At 46.7% G+C, this 24,767-nt stretch overlaps 1 protein-coding gene across 13 annotated transcripts in view; it reads left to right on the forward strand.

Annotated features, from left to right (window-relative positions):
* The window catches only part of Pcbp3 (poly(rC) binding protein 3), a 180,679-nt gene that overhangs the window by 105,838 nt on the left and 50,074 nt on the right, over positions 1–24,767 (forward strand). For all 13 annotated transcript variants that reach the window (XM_090350672.1, XM_090350707.1, XM_090350690.1 and 10 more), the window contains one exon: positions 8,066–8,197. In XM_090350672.1, the coding sequence (XP_090206798.1) occupies positions 8,188–8,197 (10 nt within the window). In that variant the 5' untranslated portion in view covers positions 8,066–8,187. The remainder of the gene's footprint in view (positions 1–8,065; positions 8,198–24,767) is intronic.

Raw genomic sequence — 24,767 nt, forward strand, 5'->3', positions numbered from 1 at the left:
ATACCCTGAAAGTTCAACCACCTCCCAGTACTGTCATGAGCCAATGACCAGGCTCCGAATATGTGGGCTTTGGGAGGCTTACTCATCCGAAATATTGCATAAGATCTCAGCTTCTTTTTTTAAAAAAAGATTTTATTAACATTGATTTTTTACATCATATTTTAAATGTCATGTTTTCAACTTCTTTTAAAGACTATTATTTTTCACAGCCTTTTCAGTCCTGAATCAACCACTTAGCATTTTGCATTTATGGATTTCCCATCTTTTGTGGCTCAGTAGCCTGTGTCTTTCTGTTGTGGAATATCATTCCATTGTCTGTAAGCACTGCAGGGTTTGCTTTGATTTATTTTTTAACCCTTGGGGACTGCCCATGGAGGCACGTAGGGCAATCACAAAGTAGTGGGAATACTTCAACCATCCAGGTCATAGTCTCTAAATACTGTTCTATTTTACTAAAAGAACTGTTTCTTGAAAAATACTAGAAAATAGACTAAGTAAACCTTGGACATTTTTTGACTAAAAGTAAAGAAGCTAACTGAGTGATGCAGTTTCAAAATCACTTGTGTTCTACCTTGAAAGGGCTCCAGGTGGCCAAAGATGGGGTATTTTGAACATCAAAAATAATAAGTATGCAATCGATTGGTAGGTAGCAAATCTGTAATGACCCATAAGTCACAATGCGCCTGAATGACTGTCCTTTTTTGAAGGTTGTTAGGATGAAGCAATAAACAGTAGTGAGTGAATGCACTCACATGCCCCTCCTTTTCTACAAAGAATGTGTTTCAGCATAATAGTCGACAGCCTCAAGTCCTTATTTATGGAAGCTAATAGTCTTGGGCTGATAGAATTGGAAACTTGAAGTTTTAGGATCCTTGATAATCACATGGCTGCTATCCAGAAGGAAAAGCCTCCTAGAGATGTTGCTAATGCAGGCCTCACCCTATAAATCTCAGCCCACCCATAAATCTTAGCATTGTGAACAAGGGACCCTCTATCCTGTTCTGTGTCGTGGTGTGGTGTTGATGTAGGAAGCACTTAACATCAAGAGGGTGTCCATTGAATTTGAACTTGAACCAAACCTCATATCCTATTCAGTGCTGTAGAAATAACCAGAACTAGAGGACATGGCAAACTTTGTGAGAAGGCCCTCCACCAAGCTGAGGGCTTGCAGATCTACAGAAGATGACCTGATGTGTTCAACTTGTATTGGTGGGCAGGATAGGGGCTGCTTCAGGACGGAATGTTAGGGAGCACCCTAAGAAAGGTCATTCCTTAGAACTCATTTGAATCATGATAAAAAGAATGAAGATGCATAACAGTAAACTGGCATGTTTAATTGAAACCTTTTTGCATAACCACTTAAAGATAATATACATATGTATATATAAAATATATATACATATATATTTTTTTAAAGTTATCTTTAGAAGTGAAGGTGTGGCGCAAATGATAAAGTACCAGCCTTGAGCAAAAAACCTAAGCAAAAGCACATGGTCCTGTGTTCAAGCTCAGATGCCCCCCATCTTTCTCTCTCTCTCTCTCTCTCTCTCTCTCTCTCTCTCTCTCTCTCTCTCACACACACACACACACACACACGCACGCACGCACGCGCACACACACGCACGCACATGCACATGGCATCTTTGAGGCATTTAGCAATTTGAATATAGACTAGTTATTAGGTAGCACTTAAGATCTTTTCTTTTTTAAGGCTATTTTGTTCTGTATGACAACATATGGTGATTATGAAAACTATTCCTAGCTCAAATATGTACTATACACTAGATAATGTATACTGGAGAATTTATTGGTGAGACAGCATGATATTTGAATTTGCTGTGAAATACTAGCTGACATGACAATAGAAACTTGCTATGGATTTATAAAACATTGAAAAGGAGCAGATGGAATACATTGGACAAAAATGACTTACAAATCATTGAACTTAGAAAATTAATGTGAGATTTTATTGTGTCCTTTTGTCTACTCTTGTAGGTAATGAGAAGTTACATTCTGTACTTCTTCAACCGAGAGCCTATCTCTGACACATTCGTGGATGGGGTGTGCAGATGCCCATGGCTGAGGTGGCCGGGCTGGACTATATCCAGCCAGGACAGACTTAGAGCTCAGCTCATCTGAGTTCAGCTCTCTTATCTGTGTCTTTGTTTGGGGTCCTTGAGGCTTGGTCTCCTATCTACTGTGTCCCAGTGTCTAGATCAGTGTAGAACCAAGCCCCTCCCGCACCCCGCCCTGTGAAGGTGCCGAGCCAGGGTGGAGCTGTGATAATGCTGATGTGTGAGTCGGTAGAAAGAAAGAAAGCAGCTTCACAGTCATAAGAAAAGGAAAGGAGGCACAAATCATTCACGTTTTCTCTCTAATACTGTGGCCGTGTCCATTGTAGTGCTCACTCTTCTGTGGACACATCTTTATATCAATATAAAATGACTGTACCTTGTTTGGCTGTGTGCTCAGTGGTCCAGCCTTCCTCTGCAGAGGTTTTTGTCTACATGCAGAGATAGTGCTCCCACTTCTTATCTAAACAGCCACTACAGAAACAGGTGCTGTGAGGCTGTTATTGCCGGATGCCTAGATCTAGTCAGGCAAACGTGAGAATGTGAAGAGGATCACGGCTAGGAGCAAGGGTGGACCTGGCATCATCTCAACTTCTGACTTTTTATAATGAATCACAGCAGATTGAAGATGTGCTTTCTTTTAACAGGAAAAGAACCAAGTCTTTATTTGAATTTACATCACTAACAGACTCCACGAGCAACGGCCCTACAGTGTGGAGCAAATGTTGTAACTCTTCCCACGGACATGGAACAACAGGCTGGAGGACAGGGCAGCGGGGATGGTGAATTGTAGAGGTTGCTGGGCTCCGGGCCTGAGCTCTGCCCAATCTAGGGGACCCCAAAGCCGTCATGAGCCCCAGCTGAAATGACAAATGAGCTGTAGCCTGAGTCCTCCTCAGAGGAGGCCAGTGTACTAGTCAGCCACTGAGTAGAAAAGACCCACTCAGTCCTGAACGCAAAACCAAGATGGGGACATGTGGCGGCTCCCAGACAGTCACTTCTCCTGCCAGGTCTTGAGGTGAACATGTGATCCGTAAGTCTGACCTCTAAATTTGAGTGTAGCTTTAAGCTAAATGGATTAGACAAAGGTAGATACAAATCAGAGGAGGACTGTGTATCTTTTTTCATGCTTTTAGTTATTTTGTGGGCCCCAGTAAGGAGTTTGTGTTTTTAGCAAAAGCAGTGTAAGTACCTGTGATAAATTGTCCAGAGAAGTTCTAGAATCTGATCCTTGTCTTTGAAAAACAATGTGGACTAGGTCTGAGATTCTGACAGCAGAGCTCTCCTGCCACCTGGTGGTGGTAATTTAGGATAGTAGACTTGCATCCTTGATCCTCCAGGTTTGGGCTTCACCGGGAACCTTTGCTACTCCATGGTGTCTTCTGACCCTGTTTTCTACCTGACTTGTTCATTGTGGGTGCAGCCTTTGCATGAATTGCCCTGGGGGGAGCAGGAGGCCATCCTGAGCACTGGAAAGTGAGGGGTCTTTCTGGGTCCCCTGAGATCTGCACTTCGGCGGGCCTCTTCCCTCATCGCAGGCACTGCCGATAGCCAGGGCATTGCCTGGGCATCACGTGTGCACCCTTGAACGTGCAGCTTGACGGGCCACCGCACCGCGTGTCCCCACACCTACACATGAGCCCCCACGTTCATGGAAGGAGCAGAGCTGTGTGAAGACAGGAACCACACGTGAGAATTGAAGAGCAGTGCTAGAGAGGCTGCTCTGCCATCCTGTCCACCCTACACTCCTAACCTGGCCAGGGAAGGGCTCCTAGAAGAGGTAGCACTCTGCTAAGACACAAGCAGCCCCCTGAGGTATAGGGAAGAAGCTGGGAGTCAGAGAACACCTCAGGACAGCCAGGAGCCCTGACCATTCACTCTTTGCCCCACCTATAATATCAGGGAAGGTCTTCTGAAATTAATTGTTCGTACTTCATCAGGTGTGTGTGTGTGTATCTGTCTGTCTGTCCCTGAGGTTTTTTTGCCCACAGCTAGCACTCTACCATTTGAGCCACAGCTCTACTTCTGGCTTTTTAGTAGTTAATTAGAGATAGTGTTGCAGGGGACAGGAATGTGGCCTAGTGGTAGAGTGCTTGCCTAGAATGCATAAAGCCCTAGGTTTGATCCCTTGGCCTCACATACACAGAAAAGGCTGGAAGTGGGGCTGTGGCTCAAGTGGTAGAGCACCAGCTTTGAGAAATCTCAAGAACAGTGCCCAGGCCCAGGAGTGGCAAAAGAAAAAATGTGTCATGGGCTTTCCTGCCAGAGCTATCTTATCTTAGGACAATGATCTTCAGATCTCAGCTTCATGAAGTAGCTAGGACTGCAGGTGTGATCCACCAGCTCCTTCGTCAGTCTTTACGAATGAGTAGTCGTGAGTAGCTGGAGCTTGGCATAATGATGTTTATAAGCCAACAAGACATTGAGCAGATTTCACAGTCAGGCTTTCTCTAATAAAAGAACAGTCACCATCTGCTTTGTCCCTGTGGTGCATAAATAAGCCACTCTTGCCCTCTGCCCCTGTTCTGGCCCTGGGCAGTTCCCCAAGTTAACAACAATCCCACACTGCCCCAGATGGGGGTACCCACACCCAGCATCTACAGCAGCCACCAGTTTGCTTAGCCAATGTGTCTGGAATCCAGTTTGCCCTTCTTGCGATCTAATCTCCCTCTATGGCCTTCTAGAGAATACTTCAGGGCTCCTCTGCAGCCAGACTTTCTGAGATTTTTAGCCACTAGCTCACTGTGACATCTAACCATGTCCTAAGTCTTGCTGGTTGTGGCAAATTCCACAGACTGTCTTTTAAAGAGCATGGGCTTCTGCCTGCTCTACGCCACTGCTCCTCAGGAATCCTGGTGCAGGAGGAAGTAGGCTCACACATTCTCAGCTTTCCTTAAGCATCCCTTGACCCCTGGCCTGCAAGGTTCCCTGTTTCCATGAAGCCCAAGTTCTTAGCTCCTTTATAGAAAACAGAATTGCCATAGATTTAAACAAGGGAAAAGCCATTCAACTTAAATTAGAATGGAAACTAAATGGAACCATGTACTTAAGTAATGAAAGTTCTGATTGAATTTTATGTTCAAATAACTAGTAATTTTATTATCTGATTACTCCAGTTTGAGAAATTGATTTAAGACATGTAAATGAGAGAAATGTGTGTGTGTGTGTGTGTGTGTGTGTGTGTGTGTGTGTGTGTGTGTGTGTGTGTAGACAGAGAAGGAGAGGGAGAGAGAGAATGATCTTTTATTGAAAGCCTTCCTCTAAGTAATGTGGAAGTAATAGGACCTTCCCCAGCGTGTCACAGGTGTTCCCCTCCCCTCTGGGTGTGTGTTCCATGAGCAGAAAAACACTTGGCTAATCAAGGCAGCTTTGGAGGACTCACTTTCCTCCTTATTGCCAAATCGTGTTGTAAGATGTGACTCAATTCTGTTTTCTTCTTTATGCTATTTAGAAGGTCTGGGAGTAAGAGAAAGGCTTAATTTGACTTAACTAAGCTTAACGAAAATAGCCCCAGGACTTGTGTGGGTAGACCTCTAGAGCATCTAACTTGCTGGCCCCCTCTAAAGGCATAGTTTATAGATGGCATTGGTATCCAGAAAGTGGACATAGGACAGGCAAGTAGCCACACCCACTGCTCTATTAGCCTTGAATAAGAGCACTAAATAACTTCATGTTGATTCATCATGCCAGGCATAGTGGCACCTTCCTATAAAAGGCAGAGATCAGAAGGATTGCAGTCTGAAGCAAGCCTAGGCAAAAAAAGCTAGTGAAACCCATGCTAACCACAAAGCAGCTATGAGGGAGGAGGTATAAGTAGGAGGACCAAGGTCCAGGCTAGCCCCAGGCAAAAAAAAAACATGACAACTCTCACTAAAGTGTAAAATAGTTGAGGTTGTAGAGAGCCTCCCTGGCAAGCACACGCTCTGAGTTCAAAACAGCAGCAATGCCAAAAAATGAATTGGATTTTTAGTTTATCAATATGTAGTGTGTTTTTAAGAATCAAATAATTTTAGACATTTCTTATGAAAGTCTGTAATTTAATTTAAAGCTGAAACAACTCCTGTGATCTAAACTAGGATGTTTTCATACAGTACCAAAGAGATGATGAGCTAAGGGTCATTTTCTAGGCCTTAGAAACTTGGCATCAAGGCCTTTAGGACACCCAACAGACAAGATCAGAAAGAAACCTCTAGTCACCATATTGTGATCCAGACTGGATCTATAGAGAGTAAGGAGAGGGCAGTCAGGGAGAAAAGATTGATTATTTATAAAAAAAAATATCAGACTAACAGCAGATTGCTCAGCTGAGACCCTAAAAGTAAGAAGGATTTCGTATGATGTATGCCAGGCATTGAAAGTGACCAAGTACCAACTGAGAATACTGAATCCAACCAAGCTTTAACTGAAGGACAAATAAAAATCATTCTATGATAAACAAAAACTAAATTTATTGTCCCTAAACCAGCACTACAGAAGATATTCAAATGTTCTACAAACAAAAAAAATGGATACAAACATGAACTAAGCATAGAAAACAGATCCTGCCAAATGTACAGGGTAGTAAGAACAGAAGAGATACAACAGGTGAGTGGTATGTGGGTCTCCAGAAAGAGAGGTAACATGATAGGAGCCTTCATGTAATTCTCACGTCTAACACTCAGTATTTGTGGGCGTGATTCTTCAAATGTCAAGATTCATCATCTGCTCCCTACTAAGAGACACACCTGACGAAATCAAATACCTACATAGGGGACAGGCTGGAACAAAGTCTTCCAAACAACAGGACAGGGTTACAATATCATAAAACAGGTTTCTAATTTAAATCAGAAGAGACAAAGAATTTTAATAAGAGGAACTCTTCATCAGGAGGCTATAACAATTCTAAACATCTATGCACCAAATACTGGAGCTTTCAGCTTCATAAAAAATGTTAATTGACCTAAAAACTCACTTATATCCAAACACATTGATCACTGGTGGCTTCAGCAAACCTCTGTCACCATTGGATATATCATGCAGGCAAAATCCCAGCAGAGAAACCTCAGCGCTAAATAACTGCAGTCACCAGCTGGACCTAGGGGCCACCTACAAAATACTCCACCCAGCAGTGTCTCTCAATAGCGCAAGGAACATTCAGTGGACCATATCTCAGGTCACAAAGCAAATCTTAGCAAATTCAAGAAAACTGAAATTACATCTGTATCCTGTCAGACCACAGAGAATAAAATTAGAGCCAAAGGCCATTGTAGAAAATACATAAACGCAGCCGCTGTGGCTCAAGTGGTAAAGCAGTAGCCTTGAGCCGAAGAGCTCAGGGACAACGCCCCAGACCCAGAGTTCAAGCCCTACAACCACAGGTCTTGATGGACTTCATTGTGTGTGTGTGTGTGTGTGTGTGTGTGTGTGTGTGTGTGTACCCTGGGGCTTGAATTCAGGGCCTTGTGGTCTCATTTAGCTTTTTCCCCTTAAGACTGGAGCTTCATTACTTGAACACACCTCCACTTCCAGATTTTTGCTGATTAATTGGAAATTAGAATCTCTTGGATATTTTTATGTGTTGGGCTGGCTTTGAACCATGATCCTCAGCTTCCTTAGTGGCTAGAATTACAAGCATGAGCCAGTAGTACTTGACTAGGCTTGACTTCAAGAATGAAACAATGTACTTAATGTACAATTCAATACATGGCATTTCAAATGAGTATAGATACAGATAAATGGATTAGCTACTACAAAGAGAATGTTCATTCGTGTTTGAACTGCCCATTGTAGCACGCATGCCTGCCTCAGGACTCATGGCGACGTGGGTGCCTTGTCTGGTGCACAGACATCTCAAGGTCAGCTCCACCAATACATATTGGTCTACACAGGCCTTGGACTTGAATGCTTCAGAAATATTTAGTCTGCTGAATGCAGGACACGATTGTGTGTGATCAGTTCTGATGGCTGGATCATGCAGCTGGGCGCTCACATGCCCCTGTGTTTCTTTGTTTCAGGTAGGCGGGATTCAGACCAGCCCAAACTGCTCCAGATCCTCGATTCTGGTGATGATGCTCTGAGCCACAGTGCATCTGAGCATTCACCTTTGTGGACCTGATCTGAACTGCAGAGCCTGCCTATGGGGGAAGGTGAGTTCCTGCAAAGCCATTCACTTGTGCTTGCTGCTCACAAGGGATACAGTGCAGAGCCAACCTCACCTTTGAAGTTGCTGTGATCCCGAGCTCCATCCTCCTTCACTTTGTGATGGGCCCTGAGATTCTACTGTAGAGGATTTCAGGAAGCAAGCTTGCCCTGTTCCAGCAATCATGGCGAGTTATGGTTGCATACCCTCAGGCTCAGTCTCCTGACTACCCACGCAGGCTTGTTTTCCTGTCCTGGAGTCAACCTGGGAATCAGGAACAATGTACAAGTTCTAGGAATGAGGAACAGAAGGCTGTGCTCAGGTACTTAAGGTTTTCATGGGGTCTTTGGAAAGAGAAGGTCCTGAGAGACTGGGGCCAAGCAGCAGCAGAAACAGGGTGCTCGTGTGATGTGTGAATCTAGCTGTGGGTGTCAGTACTCATGATATGGCCTGTCAGCTCGTACTTGCAGTGACAGACTGCGTGAGAGGGTTGTCGGAACACCACTGGGCCTGAAGGCCCTAATACTGCAGGCTACCAAGAATCCTTTGTTAACACTTACTTTTTACTTTTTTTTTTTTTTTTTGCAGTCCTTAGACTTGAACTCAACATCTAGGCACTGTCCCTGAGCTTCTTTTGGTCAGGGCTACCACTTGATCACTTGAGCCACTGTGTCACTTGCAATTTTTTTTGATTATGTGGTACTAAGAAATTGAACCCAGGGCTTCATGCATGTTAGGCAAGCACTCTACCACTAAATCACATTCCCAGCCCTGTTTTTAACTTTTAACTGTGGTAAAATAGATATCTTAGAATTTCACATCTTAACCATTTTAAATGCACTTAAGTGGCATAAAGTGCATTCACTGTGTTATGTAGCCATCGCTTCCAAATATCTTCAAGCCTTTTTCATCTTGTAAAACTGAAACTTGATTCCCATTAAACAACTCCTTCCATTCCTCTTTCTGTCTCTAAGTCTACTCTAGGAACCTCATTCCACCTCATGTAGGAGATTATGCACTAGCTTTCTTGACTGTCTTATTTCACTTTGAAAAATGTCCTCAAGGCTCATCCATTTTTAAATGAGAGTTCATTTAAATAAGTAAGAATTATCTTACTCTTTTACAGTTGAAGAATATATTCCCATTCCATTATAGACTACATTTTGTTTTTCCATTCACCTACCCATAGACACTAGTATTGCTTCCATCTTTTGGCCATTGTGAACTATGTTGTTCTTTACACAGGAGTACAAATATGTCTTCAAGATCCTGTCCTCAAATCAGACATGTCCATAAAAGTAGACTTGCTGGATCAAATACTTCTTTTTAAAAAAAATTTAACAAATACCATGCCATTTTATATTCCTATCAATGGTGCACAAGGCTTCAGATTTTCCCCATCTATAACAGCGTTTGTTACTTGTGGGGTTTTTTTTTTAGATTGTAAACAGCTTAATAGGTACAAGGCAGTACCTCATGTGGCTTTCTTATTTACCTATTGGTTAATGACTGCTTTCTGTTAGTGTAATATCCACAGCTAGATTCTTGATTTTTTTTTTCCTGTCAGTTGTGGGGCTTGAACTCTGGGCCTGTACACTGTCCCTGAGCTCTTCAGCTCAAGGCTACCACTCTTCCACTTGAGCCACAGCACCACTTCCTAGATTCTTGATTTTAAAAAGATACTTATGTAGCTCCAATTCTGGAAAGTCAAAGGCTGGGTGCCCGATATGCCTTATCAGGTGAGGCCTCATGGTGGGTGACATGGCATCCGAGAGTGTGTACAAGAGGAAGGGACCCTTCAGTGTGGCTGGAAGCCAGGGGGACCAGTGACTCAGGGAGGTCCCTGAGAACTGAGCTGATCTTTCACGAGCACATCTATCCCCAAGGACCTCGGGATTTCCCCCCAGCTACTGCCAGGTCTGCTTTTCCAAACTTTGCTACTCTGAGGACCGGCCTCCCACACTGGAAGCATGTGGGCAGACCACACCACACCCCAGCACTGATGTTTCTCATCTTTTCATGTTGGCTGGAGAAATGTCTTATTTGGAGAAATGTATATTCAAGTTCTCCCCTACACATGTATTTTTGTGGTTCGGGGTGGCCAGGCTGACACTCTACTACTTAAGTTACACTTCCTTGCTGTTTGATTTTAGAGATGAAGTCTAGGGAACTGTTCTTCCCAGGCTGGCCTGCACTGCAACCCTCTCATTCCCAGCCTCTGGGGAGCTTCAGTGACAGCCACTGACACCAGACTTTTTGCTCCCTTTCCCTTTTTGCTAGTGTGGGTTTGAACTCAGGGCCTGGTGTTTATTCATTTGGATGGCTCTGTACCACTTGAGTCATGCCTCCAATGCTACATTTTGCTAGGTGTTTTGGGGGGGGTGTCTCAGAGTTTTCTGCCCTGGCTGGCTTCAAACCACAGTCCTCCAAATCTCAGTCTGAATGTGCTAGGATTACAGGTGTGAGCTATCAGCATCTAGCCATTTGTAAATTGAGTTTGTTTTCCCCTTGTTTTAGACGAGTCTTTTGTATCTTTTTTTGCCAGTCGTGGGGCTTGAACTCAGGGCCTGAGCACTGTCCTTGGGCTTTCTCAAGGCTAGAGCTCTTAACACTTGAGCTACAGCACCATTTCCGTTTTTTTCTATGTATGTGGTACTGAAGAATCGAACTTGGGTCTTCATGCATGTGAGGCAAGCACTCTATCACTAAGCCAAACTCCCAGCCCCTAGGAGTCTTTTATATCATATAATCTGTCAGTCTCTTATTAGATGATTTGCAAATATTTGTATTATTGTATAGTTTACCATTTTACTTTATTGTGTCCCCTGATCTACAGACATGTTAAACTTTCATATAGTGTAACTCAGCTGTTTTTACTTTATCACTTGTCCTTTGGGTGTCATATTCAGGAAATTATTAACAAATCCATAGTTATGAAACTTTTTCTACATTTGTTGAGTTTTATCGTCTTAGTTCTTCTGTTTAGGTTTGGTTTTAGTTTAGTTTTATCTTAGTACTAAGGAAGAATCTAGCTTTGTTCTTGTGCATGGGCCCTTATTGGGTGCAAAGATTGTCCTTGTTGGTGGTGCGTGTCTACAACACCAGCACTCTGGAGCTGTGCCAGGAGGACTGAGGGTTTAAGGCTGGTCTAGTCTATATAGCAAGACCGTATGTGCAAGAAAAGAGGAAAGGGAGAGAAGACACTTTCCCCATATAATGTTTTTCAGTTTGAGGGAAGTTTCAGAGAGAATCTCAGAGGCATTTGACTCAAGATGATGCCTAGAGCCTTATCCAGTGCTACTTCCACCAGCCATCCCTACACTACCTCAATTGCTCCTCAGCACTTCTCTGCATACACCGCAGGGCCTTGCCAGCTGCTCCCTCAAGAAACCCGAGGAACACCCTCCACGTGCCTTCAGTCTTGCTCCTGCCAACCTAAATAACATAGCATGTAAAACTCCCAGATTCGTAGGTCTATTTGGGTCTAACAGAGCATTGTAGTGGCAGTGTGTGTGCCTCAGTCATCTGTGGAAATGTTTGTATTTGCAGTGAGCCAGAAGTCTGTGAGCTGCTTGTGTGCAGTTTGTTTGTTTTGGAGGCAGGAGTTGGGACGAGTTCATTGGTGGTGCTGCTGCTGTGCGCTGTCTGAGATGTTGCAGCCTTCAAGAGCATTCACGATATAGACCTATGTGAACATCATACGTGAGCAAAGCATGCAGAAGGGTCAAGCAGCAGCAGAATTGGCCAGCATAACAGGGGTCAAAGAAGAGAGAATGTGGATAGAATAGAATCTGTGCGGGCCTCAGCATGACTGCGCGTCAGGAGCAGTACATACAGCCCACGCCCTGTGCAGGGTTGGGCTCAGTGCCCTGGGTCGTCTGGCCTCTCCCCTCCCTGCCGACCACACTGTTCCCAGGCAGGGTAGAGAGCTGACTCCTCTGCTGCTGCCAGAGGAAGCTGTGGCATCTCCCCACCACTGTTGAACACTCATGGCAGTGCTGATCCTGTGTGACGGACAAATCCCCAATGTGCATACTCTCACCGGTCCCTGTCAAGGCCCCAGGGCCTTCCCTTGACATGGAGTGACACTCGAGGATGCATATGAATGACAGCAGACTGGAGCACAGCAATCACTGCACCTCCATCCTGCTCCTGGAACACAGCAGGAGAGCTCCAGCTGGGGCTCCTGCTTCAAGAGGTCTACCTATGGAGGATGGGGAGAGGAAGCCCTTTCTTTCCTTCCACACAGGATGTTTTAGAAGGGAGTTGGCATCTAGCCATGAAGACGCCCAGTCTGATGGCCAGGCCTGGCCTGAGTTTTTCTTGTCGTCACCGTGTCTGATCCCCAGCAGTGCCTGGTGCACTTGCCTTCTGCTGATTTTAGAGAAAATTGCTAATGACATGTTTCCCATTTGGGGATACATGTGTATGTATATGTAGATTGCTGAGTTCTGATTTTTCACAGCCCCATTAGGTTCCTAACAAATACACCAAAAGCTGAATGGTTGGCAAGGGGTGAGTATTTATATGTGTTAACAAGACTTTTGACTGTGGCCTTTAACCCTCTGTCTTCTGAAATGCCTCAGAAGTGAAAGGATCAGGCTGCGTGGAGTACGTGGAGGTAGCGGCTGCAGGGCTGGGCGGGAGGCACAGGCCCCCGGCACCGAGGGTAAGAAGAAGGGGAGCACACGACTCAAACCAGAACCTGGAAAGAAGGGGCACGTCAAATAAAGAAGAGCATCCAAATAAAACAGGAGAGGAGGGCTGGCCTGTGCCTGTGGTGCACGGTACACGCTGGTATGTTAAGGGGGAAAGAGACCACCTGCTTGAGAAGAATACTGGTCTCCTGTGACTGCTCCCCCTCGAGGGTCAGGCCCCCTAGACATAGCTCTGGCCATGCCTGAGAAGGGGCACAGTGGGGCTGCAGCCCAGCACCTGGGAGCAGGCCAGCACACCGGGTCCTTCCTCAGTCTTCACTCTCTGTCCTCCACAGCAACTCTCAGAACTGCAGTGATGCTGTTGTGTCCTACTCCCAGCCATGCCAATCGGCCTCTGCCTGCAGATCCCACCGTGACCCATCGCAGCTGGGCCAGTACCGTCTGCTCCTTCCTCCCTTGCTTGTGTCTCTCTGCGGCCTCAGCTTCATATTGGGTATGGCTCGGGGTGCTATGACTCTCAGGAGGAATGACTTCTCAGCTTTCAGACTGGCGCCTATGTCTTCGCCCCTCCACAAGGCCCATGTACACTAGCTTCCTGTCCTTTCCTACTGCGGGACCTAGCTCCTGCCATTGTCCCTCTCTGTTTCCATATTGCCATCGACCTTTCTCTCCCATCATACATAATAGGCAGGAATGTCACTGCTCCAGATCATGTGACTGCTTGAAGCTCCCTGTCTTCTCTGCAATTAAGTCCTCAGTGCCTGGGTTGCTGTCGCCTCTGTGGTGAAGCAGCTCCACCAAGCTGCTGCATCACACTAACCGCAGACTTGCCCATGCCAGCCCAGGGGCAGTGTCCAGGGCTCCCCAGATGCTCAGCAGCAACCACCAGGCCCTCGAGGGCCTGGGTCTACCTGCTTTCCCCCGTGTGGTGACTCTGGGCCTGAGCAACACGGCACCACTGTGATTGCCATCAGTGACAGGAGCCTTTGAGCCTCTGCCAGAGCTGCAGGGCTTGTAGATGCAGCCAGCAGGGACGATGCAGCTAGGTGCCATAAAATGGAACGCATAGTGTCTTCTTTTTAAATTAGCTTCCATTTATTATACAGGGAGGGGTTTCACTGCTACATTTCCATACATGTTTACAATATTTCAGCTAATTTCACCCCCTCTGTCACTCTCCCTCTCCCCTTCAAAACAATTTCAACCGATTTCATTGTTCTATTTCTAGTTGTAAACTAGAATTCCTCTTCACATTATTCCTCTTCCTTCCTCCTGGAATATATAATATCTTAGTCACAGAATGACATGCCATTGGAGAACTTGATCACCATTAGGTAAATTACTTATATTAACGAAGAAAAATATGTACGTAATATTGAGTATGAAACATGGGATATGCATGGGCAATGTGGTCCTGTTTTCAGAAAAAGATGTAAGGGTTACCAATTGGGTGGAGGCCTGAAAAGCAGACTTCCGAATCATGCAGTCAGGCGGCCTTTCCCCTGGATGAGTACTTGTGAGTTTTCTGTGATAGATGCTCCTGTTGTTTACTTGGCGAGGCGACGGGACTCTATTTTCTCTCTGTATACCTTGCTTAGCTTCAGAAAGCTGCAAGCCTACATTGGCTGCGGTGACCAGCTCCTTCCACCCGAGCCCTCGTGCCCAGCACAGCAGCTCTTCTTGGCCTCAGAGCCCTCATGTGCATGTGCATGTGCATCTTGATCTCCTCTGACTTCTGTGTAGGGATCTGGGATGACCTACAGCCTGGTGGAGTTGGAGGGCAGCGTTTCCCACCTGGAGACGCATGCTGCCCCTCCTCTCAGGTCTCTCTGAGAGGGACTCTAGACTGTTCCCTGCAGATCACCACCCACATAAAGATGCTGACCAGGACATGGCACGTTTGTCCACTATGAACTTATTTAAAGGAATCTGCACAGTAATTCAGCAAGGCAGAAGGACAGAATTTTCAGGCTGAGCCATCCCAGATACTTCATTCTGATGGGGAATGGCCTCCACACGCAGCTCTAGGAGAACCAGCAGTGCATCTCCAACCAGGTCCACACCAATGGGTAGTGACCTCCCCTGCCAAGGCTGCGTGTGGACACAGTCAGAAACAGCAGCAACAGCCTGAGTCTGGAGAGCTGGGTGAGGATTAAAGCTGGCTGAGGCCCCCACGGCAGGCTGAGTGGCTGCCCATATGTCCTATAGGCATGCCGGCTCTCCCAGCTCTGTTGGGGGCAGGGGCCATTGAAATGACAGCCATGAGCGCTGGGTGCTCCTCCAAGGGCACAAGGGGAGCTGTGTGAAAAGTAGGTCACGTGTGCCCGTGCCATGTCACGCGGTTCCCACCCCAAGCCAATGGGATGGGTGGAGAACAAAGCATCCCCCTAATTTTTCTTCTTTAGCATTTCATCGTCTCTAAGCAGGGAGAGTGGCCATCTGGTACCTACATCCAACTCGGTCATCCTGACCCCACAGGGTGCTTTATTCTGAGGTAAGGGGACTCTGTGGGCTGGGTGAGCATTCAGCATAGCAAAGCAAGAGACCCAGGCTGACTACAACGAAAGCAGACCCCACGTGTGTGAGTGGAGCTCCAAGCAAGGGGGCATGGCAGGCAGAATGCGGGGGTGGGCGTCTGGAAGGAGCGCTGCCGGAGACTGTGGTAGCAGGTCATAGAGCTCCCTCGGTGATGGGGAGCAGAATACACTTCTTGTGAGCAGTTTCGGACATTGAGAGGGTTCATTTTTGGTCTTCCACTTTCATAGTGCGGTTCCTTCGGAAGGACTGTGTTCTTCTAATGCTCTTTGCTTTGAAAGCGACGTTATTCATAGAAAAAGCCATAGAATTTACGCGTCTGTTAGTCAGCTGTGTCAGATGTGAATGGGAATACAGTCCCTGTCCCTGGGTGTGTTGGTTCCTTAGGAGCCAGCACCCTGGTGCCTGGCTTCATCAGTGTCTTTGGTACTTCACCGCGGATCTTGAACTCAGCTTTGAGCAGGCACGCGGTGGCGACCCCAGTGTAAGGCTAATGCCCGCAGGTTTTTAATGAATGGAAAGCATTTATTTTGGAAGTTGGTACTTAGGTTGAGAAATAACTAATTCTCTTTATGTCTGGAAGGCCGTTGAACATAATTCCCACATGATAAAGCATATGTGGGATATATAGTCGTTTTTAACTTGTGAAACTAATGAGTAATGAAAAATTTCACATTTTTGCCTGCCCTATAAATGAGCTCAAGAGTTTATAAGCTAAGACCCTTCATGAGGATTTTGTCACATGAAGGGCAGTGTGAATCTGCAGTCTGTAACCCAGGGTGCCACACTCAGGTGACATGGTATTCTTTATGTCTGTTAGGGAAATGCTTCCAAAATTAATTTGCCAGAATCAGAGGTATTTGATCTAAGCATATCTCATTAGGGAACTATCTATTGCCTTTCAGAGGTAAAATACTTTTAACTACTTCTCCAGAGAATACGAATTTGTGGCCAGTATCACAGAAACAAAGCACTAGCACTTTAGGTTAGAAACTGTTCCACATCTCCGCTGAATGGCATAGCAGCAGCTGTGCCCTCGGGGATAGAGGCAGCCTCCCTCTTCATAGAGCAAGGCCTGGGAAGACTGCACTTGGCCAGCTGCTGCTTCCCTCCTAGGCAACGTAATGGCATGCTCCTACTTCTAGTCTTAGGGAAGGGGAAATGGAACCAAAAACTGCAGTACTTTTCAGATTTGGTTGTAAATGCCTCCGGAAAAAGCCCTCCTTACTAATGCAGTTTTAGTGTTACCTGAATCTTTGTCCAAACAATAGTCATGGTGTGTGGTCACAGGAGCAGGTCATACAGCCATGGTGACCAGGCAGAGTCATGTTAAATCATAAAATTTTACTCCCCTCCCCAGATCTTGCCTCCAGGGAAATGATCGATGGTGTCTGTGCCCATGGGGCCCACTTTGCTTTCATCTTCTCCCTGAGGTGATGCTGAAAGATGGGGCACAAGTAGAGCAGGGCTGCAGGAGGAGAATGCCAGCACAGGCTGTAGTAACTGCCTTGGTGCCCCCCCACCCTTCACCGAGCTCCTTACAGGCAGGATGGTACACCCTCAGACCCTGAGAACCCCCTCCTCTCACATACCACCCCGGGACCATTATTTGGAAACTGAAGCACCTCTGTGGAGTGGAATCTGGTGGTTTCAGGCAGGTCCCACACTCTGTGGTGGGAGGTTTGTGCTGGACCCTGCTTAGAAAGGACAGGAGCCTCCTTGTAGCATTCTACCACCATGCAAGGAGGCCTGGAGAAGAAGCCTTCTGATATCTTTACTTCAATAGAAGGGGCTTCAGGGGCCAGTAACATAAAAAACAGGCCCAGATGCTGAGAGTTTGTTTCAGCAAGTCCTGAAAAATGGACAGGACCATCCATGGCAGCACTAGATGGTGCCAGGTATGCTAGATCAGCTGGAGGAACAATATTTTGTTTCCAGTCCTGGGCTTGAACTCAGGGCCTGATCACTGTCCTTGGGCTTTCTCAAGGCCAGCGCTCTATCACTTGAGCTATAGCACCACTTCTAGCATTTTTTATGTTTGTGATACTGAGGAATTGAACCCAGGTCTTCATACTTGCGAGGTAAGCACTACCACTAGGCCAAACTCCTGGCCACAATGGTTTTTGCTACCTCTCTTAGCTGCTCTGAACCCGATCTGCCCTACCCTTGGAGGGACTGAGTCAGAAACTCCATTTAGGCAACATTCTGAAATGGGACAGGCCTCACAGGCTTGTATGTGGTGTCTGCTCTGAGTTTGAGAAACACTGATGTGGCTGTGCAGGAATTATTTAAATGCAGGTCGCCCAGAGTCCTTGCTGCAGCTGGAGTCATACCTAGAGGGTTTGCACCCAAGTACTGGGGTTGGGAGAGGGGTGCATGCTATTTAGTGGTGTTGCAAGTCTGATGCGAGCAGAACAGCCAGACTGGGGGACACGGTCAGGAGGACAGCCAGGCAGGGCGGGGGCACTCAGGTCACAGTCCTATTGCTTTAGTTGTATGCAGCTGGAGTTTCCTTTAGGAAGTTGGCTGGTAAGAAAGACACTGGTAAAAAAAAAAAGGAGGACTCCTTTCTGCTTGCTGGAGTTGGAGGTTACAGGACCTCAGGACCAGTGTCTGGGGAGGAGTTCTGGCAGAGGCCAAGGCCCTAGTGACAGAGAGCACCCACATGGCAGTCAGTGGAGAGGAAGGAGCTACAGCAACCATGCTGTATCTCCAACAAGGAGCTGGGCCCTTTAATCTCAGGAAGAAGAGAGCCTGTGGGGACAAGCCTGGAGAGGCTGAGGTGTGCCCTCGGGTGCACATTCTGCCTTCCTGTCTGCCGCAGACATGTAGAGAGGCAGATTCAGAGCCCTGTGCCATGGCTTCCTCTCGCAGGCTCCCACCCCTCCTGTGCTCTCTGCTCTGCTGCTTCCCTGGTGTGCACCCCACACTAAGTTAGGGAGAGGACACATTCAGGAGGAAGAGAGGTAGAAATGGTCCAGGCCTTTTGTTTTTGTTTTATTGTTTTTACTGTAATCAAAGACACTTTTAAATCATGAGGAATGAATGAACTAGCCAGCAAGCAGTACTGAGTCAGATATCTTCATGAAACAGACATATCATTATAGAACACAGACACATGCTGAATAAGAACATGTGTGTGGTAGCATAATGTACTCATGGTTCAGAAATCCAGAGGGAAGAGGGGCATGACGCAGTCGATAGAGCACCACTCCAGTACCTGTGCACATGCATGCACACACATAGACACACGTGCACTGTGCATGCACATGTATGCATACAGATGCACCTATACACCGGTACACATGTGTATATGTGCACACATACATACATGTCACATACACATATGGGTGTGCATGCACACCTGTGCACATATGTACTCACATGCACCTGAATACATGTATGCATGCATGCACACGCACCACATGTGCATGCATGGATACACGTAAACAGAGGCACACATGCATACACATGTGCACAGGCATATGTGTATACATGCACACATGTACACACACGCAGTGTTTCTCCTCGGAGGGCAGCACAGGGTACATACACACTCACAGAAAGTTTGAGTGTGGGTGAACAAGCCAGCCCATCTCCCAGATAGGAGGAGCAGCATTTCCACAGGCTATGAATCAATACAAAAGAAATACGGTTGGTAGGGAATGCAGAACACAAATCAACTGACTGAAGTCCCAGGTGCAGCAGGGCTGGGCATGCCCCACGGGAGTTGAGAGCCCAGGCTGCCCGCACACCTGCAGGAATGGAGCGTCCAGCTCTGTTTGGAAGGTAGCAGGCTATATCTACCCACATGCAGATGTAAATCCCCGCTGCTCCTGCAGCTCTTCCTCCAAACTCTCTTACATGTACAGGCCTCTGTGTCTCTGAGTGGTGTGACACTGTGGTGGTCAAGAGAGAAAAGAGGTTCTTGATGCCAGTGCTCAGGATGTGAGACTTCCGTGAAGATGGCAAGTCACCTCGAAGAGATGAGGCCCGGAAAGGTGGTTCCCAGGGCCCAGCGTTGCTCCTCCTCCCTAGACTAGAAGCAGCATGATAGATTGGTAGGAGGCACCAACTGTGGTCATGGTTGTGCCATGAAGTCCAGTAGGGCTGGTGATGACTGGGCCCAGGCCTGTCACAGGCGGGCACATGAGACAGAAGGAGCACTGGTCACGAGCAGCAAGAGGTGCTGGGCAAGCACCAGTGGCAGCTAGCTGGCCCTGACCGTCTGTGTTACACTGGGTCTCGGATGTGGTGGGCTGTCTTTCCAGTTAAGGTAAGGCAGCTCACACGTGCCAAGCAGAGCCTCCGGAGTGTGCGTCCGCTTAAAACCAAGTCACAGACACTCGAACTCTCGGCTCAGTAGCTGCTTCTCTGGTGTGGTGTCTGCCACTTTGTCCCTCCAGTGGTCTCCCTTGGCTGCCCTCTGGCATGCTTGAACTGAGTCAGAATATAAAACACAGTTTTGCTGCTGGCATCATGATGCCCCCCTCCCCATTTTAGTAGACCTTAGAGAAGATTCAGCTGCTATAATCATCAAATTTTGAAAGCCACTAGGTCTGGATGACCTAGAAAGGTAGGTTTGACGTTTAAGACTGCTGTTGGCTTGAGCCCAGGAACAGCATCATGTCAGGAGGGTGAATGCACTGCTATGTTTAGCCATGAAGCCCTCTCATTATTTTTCCTTCTTCTTTTCTTTTTTCTTTGTTCCCTCAATGATATGTATTAAGAAAACCACTACATAAATGGTACTCAAATGCAATTTTCATTGTGGTAAATATGTCATTATTGTGAAAATTTAATCGTTGTAAAAAAAGTTATAGACATCAACGCCTCATGGTATATTCCAGAGCACCTGCACTCAAAGGCTATTTTGTATTTGATATCGTTGACCTACTTTGGGTTCTCCAAGCTGTTTGATCAAGGACAATGTTTTTTTAAGCTTCAAAGCAGCAGAACAAACTGACTTAGACCAGTGTGCAGCTATAAGAAAATACCAGAGGCTGGGAAGTTTATAAAGAATAGAAATGTAGAAGGCTAGTTGTTCAAGAATAAGGTGCCGGCAGGCTCCGTGTCTTTCAAGGGGCAGCCTCTGCCTCCAGGAGCATGTGCTGTTGCTGGAGCCTGGGAGGAACTCTGCCCATACAGGGCACAAAAGTGAGACCAAGAGAGGCAAACTCCCCGAAGCGTCTTAACAGAGCTCTCGTAACGTCATCCCTTCCTCTGAACCTGGCATGGCTTCTGGACTGGTACCTGAGATTGCGCCTAAATGAGCTTCCAGAATCCTGGTGCCCACTCCCCATGAACAACTCCAGTGACCAAAGCCCCAGCCTAGGACTCTGAGAAGAAAGGGGAGGCCTCAGGGTGTACTGCCTTAGCCCCCGTGGGGTCTCCTTCAGATCATGTCTAGCAGGGAGGTCTTTGGTCTTGTTGGTTTCTTTGTTTTGTTGCTGCTGTTTTATGAGCAAGTTTATGTGAAAGTGAAAGAAGAGGGTCTCCAAATTAGAGTCCCCTGTTTGACAAAGCCCATGCAGTTCTTTCTGGCAGAACATAATAGCACCCACCTTGAGAACTTAGGCATCAAATCTGAGGGCTTTCAACCTGATCTTTACCTGGGTGAATATTTATGGGTCTGTTCTTAAGTTTATCTCTGTGCTTTGGCAAATAAAAAAAAGAAAGATTGCCTTTCATACACATACTTGCCTCGTTTTCCAAGAGTACACAGAAGTAATAGCAAGCCAAATGCATATAAATACATGAGGCAGGCAGCATGATGGTTTGGGGATTATCAGGCCATCAGAAGATTATTGAAATCCCAGCACTTTGCTGGGCGGCTGCCGTTTTAGGGATTAAATCTAATCCCGTGGAGGAGTGAGGGAGTGCAGTGCAGTCACGTGGTCTCCAGAGCCTCCCCATCCCCCACAGCAGCCTCCTGCTGAGGTTACCCAGCAGGCTCAGGTACCCCAGGTCAGCTGGTAGCCCTGAAGCCCTCAACATAATGTGTGGCCTGAAGGGGCACAGCTCTCATGGCACCCTCTGTCCCAGGCTGCCCGGCGCACTGTTGACGTGCACAGGGCAGAACCTGGACGACACTTCCACACACACAGAGGCAGGACCCGGGGCCAGGAGGCCTGGGTGTGGGAGGGCAGCAGCGGGGGGGAATTCCTGTCTGCTTCCCACAGCGTCCCCATACCACACCACAGGCCACTGTGAATTGGTGAGGCTCCAAGTGGCAGAGCTTCATGGCTGAGGCTTTCCCTGGGTTCAAAGCAATGGTGTCAGGTCAGCTCAGCCCTCCCCAATCTTGGCTTTTCAGTCTGATTCTTAGTAGCTTTGGGGTGTTTCTAAGGCTGCTGGGTTTTTCCTTTAATGTATTGATGGTGTAGGCAGTATTCCAGCCCTATACTCCATGGAGACATTGGGTAGTATAGAGAACAGACTCCATAGAAACGCTGGGCAGGATGGAACAAATCAATGGAGACACTGGACAGTCTAGGTTAAGTCCGTGGAGACGCTGGGCAGTATAGCGCTGCTCTGCCTGTTAACATTTGAGGTAGAATTTTAGCTTTTGTATCTATCCCCAGAAGCCGGGACTGCTGGGTCTTAGGAGATTCATATGGACTAGTTCATTGTTGCACAAAACGTCTTTCCCCAGCTGATGTACCAGCTGGCATGCAGGCAAACTGCATGAGTGCCCCAGTGATCCTGCTGCTTTCCAGAGCTTTCTGTTCCATTTTTTGTGGGATGTTGCAGCCATCCTGGTAGGCAGGTAGGATTACGTTCTATTACTTTTGACAAATGTAGATATCTTTTGATATATATCATCCCTATGCATCCACTGGAACATTCATTTAAGAACCTTATATGTGTACTGATAACCCTTATCAAGATGACATTCAAGTCCCTTAGAGACAATGATGCAGTATTTGCCTGTAATTTCTGCTATCCTCCATTCTTTACTCATTAGATGACTTCATATACAACAAAAATGCTGTTAGTAGTTGATACTATATCATTATAGAATGATGCCAAGAAAAAGTTCTGCACATGTTGAATACAGATGCAGTCTTTAAATTACCTTTAAATAGTTACACATAGGAGAAATGTTTTTTCAAATATTTTCAATCCATCGTGGACTGAATCTGAAACGCACAGTCACAGAGGGTAGACGGTAGCCTGGTGAGAGCAGCTGCTGGGAAGGGCTCTGACCCCTTTTCCATGAGCAGCATAGAAACATTCCCTAGATAAAAGTGCTTCCCAATTTAGTGAATACAGATATCTTCCTCCCTATCTGTGGGCTGTTTTTTCTTGTTGACAATGTTTGTTGACGCAGAAAATCTGAATTGTAATGTGGTCCGTCGTCTTTTCTTAGCGCAGCCTTTTCTTAGTGCCTTTCTGTGCCTAAGGACTCCCCCCTTCTTCCTGGCTTGTGTGGAGGAGGCCTGTGCTGTCTGCCACACTGCTCACACTCATCATGTGGACACTCTGGAATTGAGCGGGGGATTGAGGCCCTAAGGGACTATCCACTCATTTTCTGCCTTGCTTGTTCAGCTGACTGAGCAACATTCCCCAAGAGACCTGTCCTCGGCTTTGCCATGCCTGTGAGCACTGGCTTCTGGCTGCTTTTCTCCTGATCTTCTGGTTTCTCCTCATGTCCCTATCACATGGACTAATTTACTTAATTAATCGTAGCTTTGTACATATAGGTCTCTGGCAAAAATGAGTCTTTTTGCTTTGTTTTGTTTCTTGGGTTTTCTTGGTCTGATTAATCTTTCCACATACATTTAAGAAATAAAAGCTTAAACTACTTTGTTGAATGGCAACTCCTGTACAACTATTTAAAGATAATTTAAAATAGATAAAATTAAATTTTAAACCAAAGTTTGTCTGTGAGCATGTAACTATAAGTCAGTTTGGATGAATCAGTGTCTCCAGGCTGGAAGTTTGGCCTAGTAGTAGAGTGCTTGCCTAGCATGCATGAAGACCTGGGTTCGATTCCTTGGTACCACATATATAGAAAAAGTCAGAAGTGGTGCTGAGGCTCAAGTGGTAGGGCTCTAGCCTTGAGAAAGTCCAAGGACAGTGCTCAGGCCCTGAGCTCAAGCCCAGGACTGGCAAAAAAAAAAAAAAAAAAAAAAAAGAATAGGTGTCTGAAGTGTTCAGTGTTTGAGAATGGGGGTGATCAGCTCTCCCAGCTCTCCGGGTCCTTTCAATCTTCACAATGATGCTTCCCAGTTTTCCACACCCAGGTTTTATAAGTCTTTTGTTAGGATTATCCCAAATCTGATTTTTTACATTCTTACGTATGGATTTCTTGTGGATTTTATTTCCTAACACTTGCTGTGTAGGCACATGTGAATTCAGACACTGTTGGAATCCCTGCTTTGTCATTTGTGGCTCGTTTGGGCTTAGTGTGTCCACTGTACATTTTGGGCTGTTGTTCCTTCATTTTGACTTCTAGCTGTGTGCAGAGTAGAAGAGGATCACATGTACTCCGGAGGGGCCCCTCAGGCCAAAAATATGGGAAATGCAGACTCCCAATGTCCTGTCTCAAGACCAGAGGTTGTACAAACCCTGCAGGTATGCTTAGGAGGAACACCTGGAACCAGTCACTTCTCTACCTGCAGCCTCTAACTGCAACCTGCTGGTTCCTAGTCTAAGTCAGGGATGACTCGGAAGATGGACCTAGCCCCAGCCAGCCCTCGATGGCCCAAGCTCCAGGAAGGTTTGAGCATCTGCTTGACTTGCCACTCTGCACTTCATGCCCTGGCTGGCTGCAGTGCCCTTTGCCTCCGTCCACCATGCTCAGGTCTAGGGGTCAAGGTGTCCATGAATCATGGGATCAGGAAGCACAGGCTTTGCCAGGTTGGGGTTGGAAGGGCTAGCTCTTTCCAGCCTTGCCTTTACTCTCAGACACCCCAGGTCACAAGAAGTGCCTTCTGAGTTGGATTGGCACCATTCACTACTGGACCTTTGCCTGTCTAGAGCATATGTTTGAAGGGCTAGGTGGGGAATCTCATGCTGATTTTCAACTGTGTACTGTCAGCTGTCCCTGAGCACAGTCTGATTTCCCTCACCAAATTGTTAATGCCTTGGAATGATCACTGTACCTACCCACCCTGCAAGCCTGCTGTCTGGTAAGCGCTGTAGGAGGATGGGTAGTATGAAGAATGTCCCAGTGGAAGACCTGCTGTAGCTGGCCCTGCTGACCGGAGAGCCCATGGGAGGTGAAGCTTGTGCAGAAGATGGGCATGCAAACACATGTCCCAGACAGCAGGCATGGCTTTGTCTAGACTTGGGTGGCACACAGCTCCAGTCTGGGTGGTGTCAGAGGAAGGACTCAACTCTCAGGAAAGCCTGTCCTGTTGCTACATGAGAAGTATG

Source organism: Megascapheus bottae, chromosome 1 (assembly GCF_031878675.1).
Source record: "Megascapheus bottae isolate mThoBot1 chromosome 1, mThoBot2.hap1, whole genome shotgun sequence".
NCBI classification, from domain to species: Eukaryota; Metazoa; Chordata; class Mammalia; order Rodentia; family Geomyidae; genus Megascapheus; species Megascapheus bottae.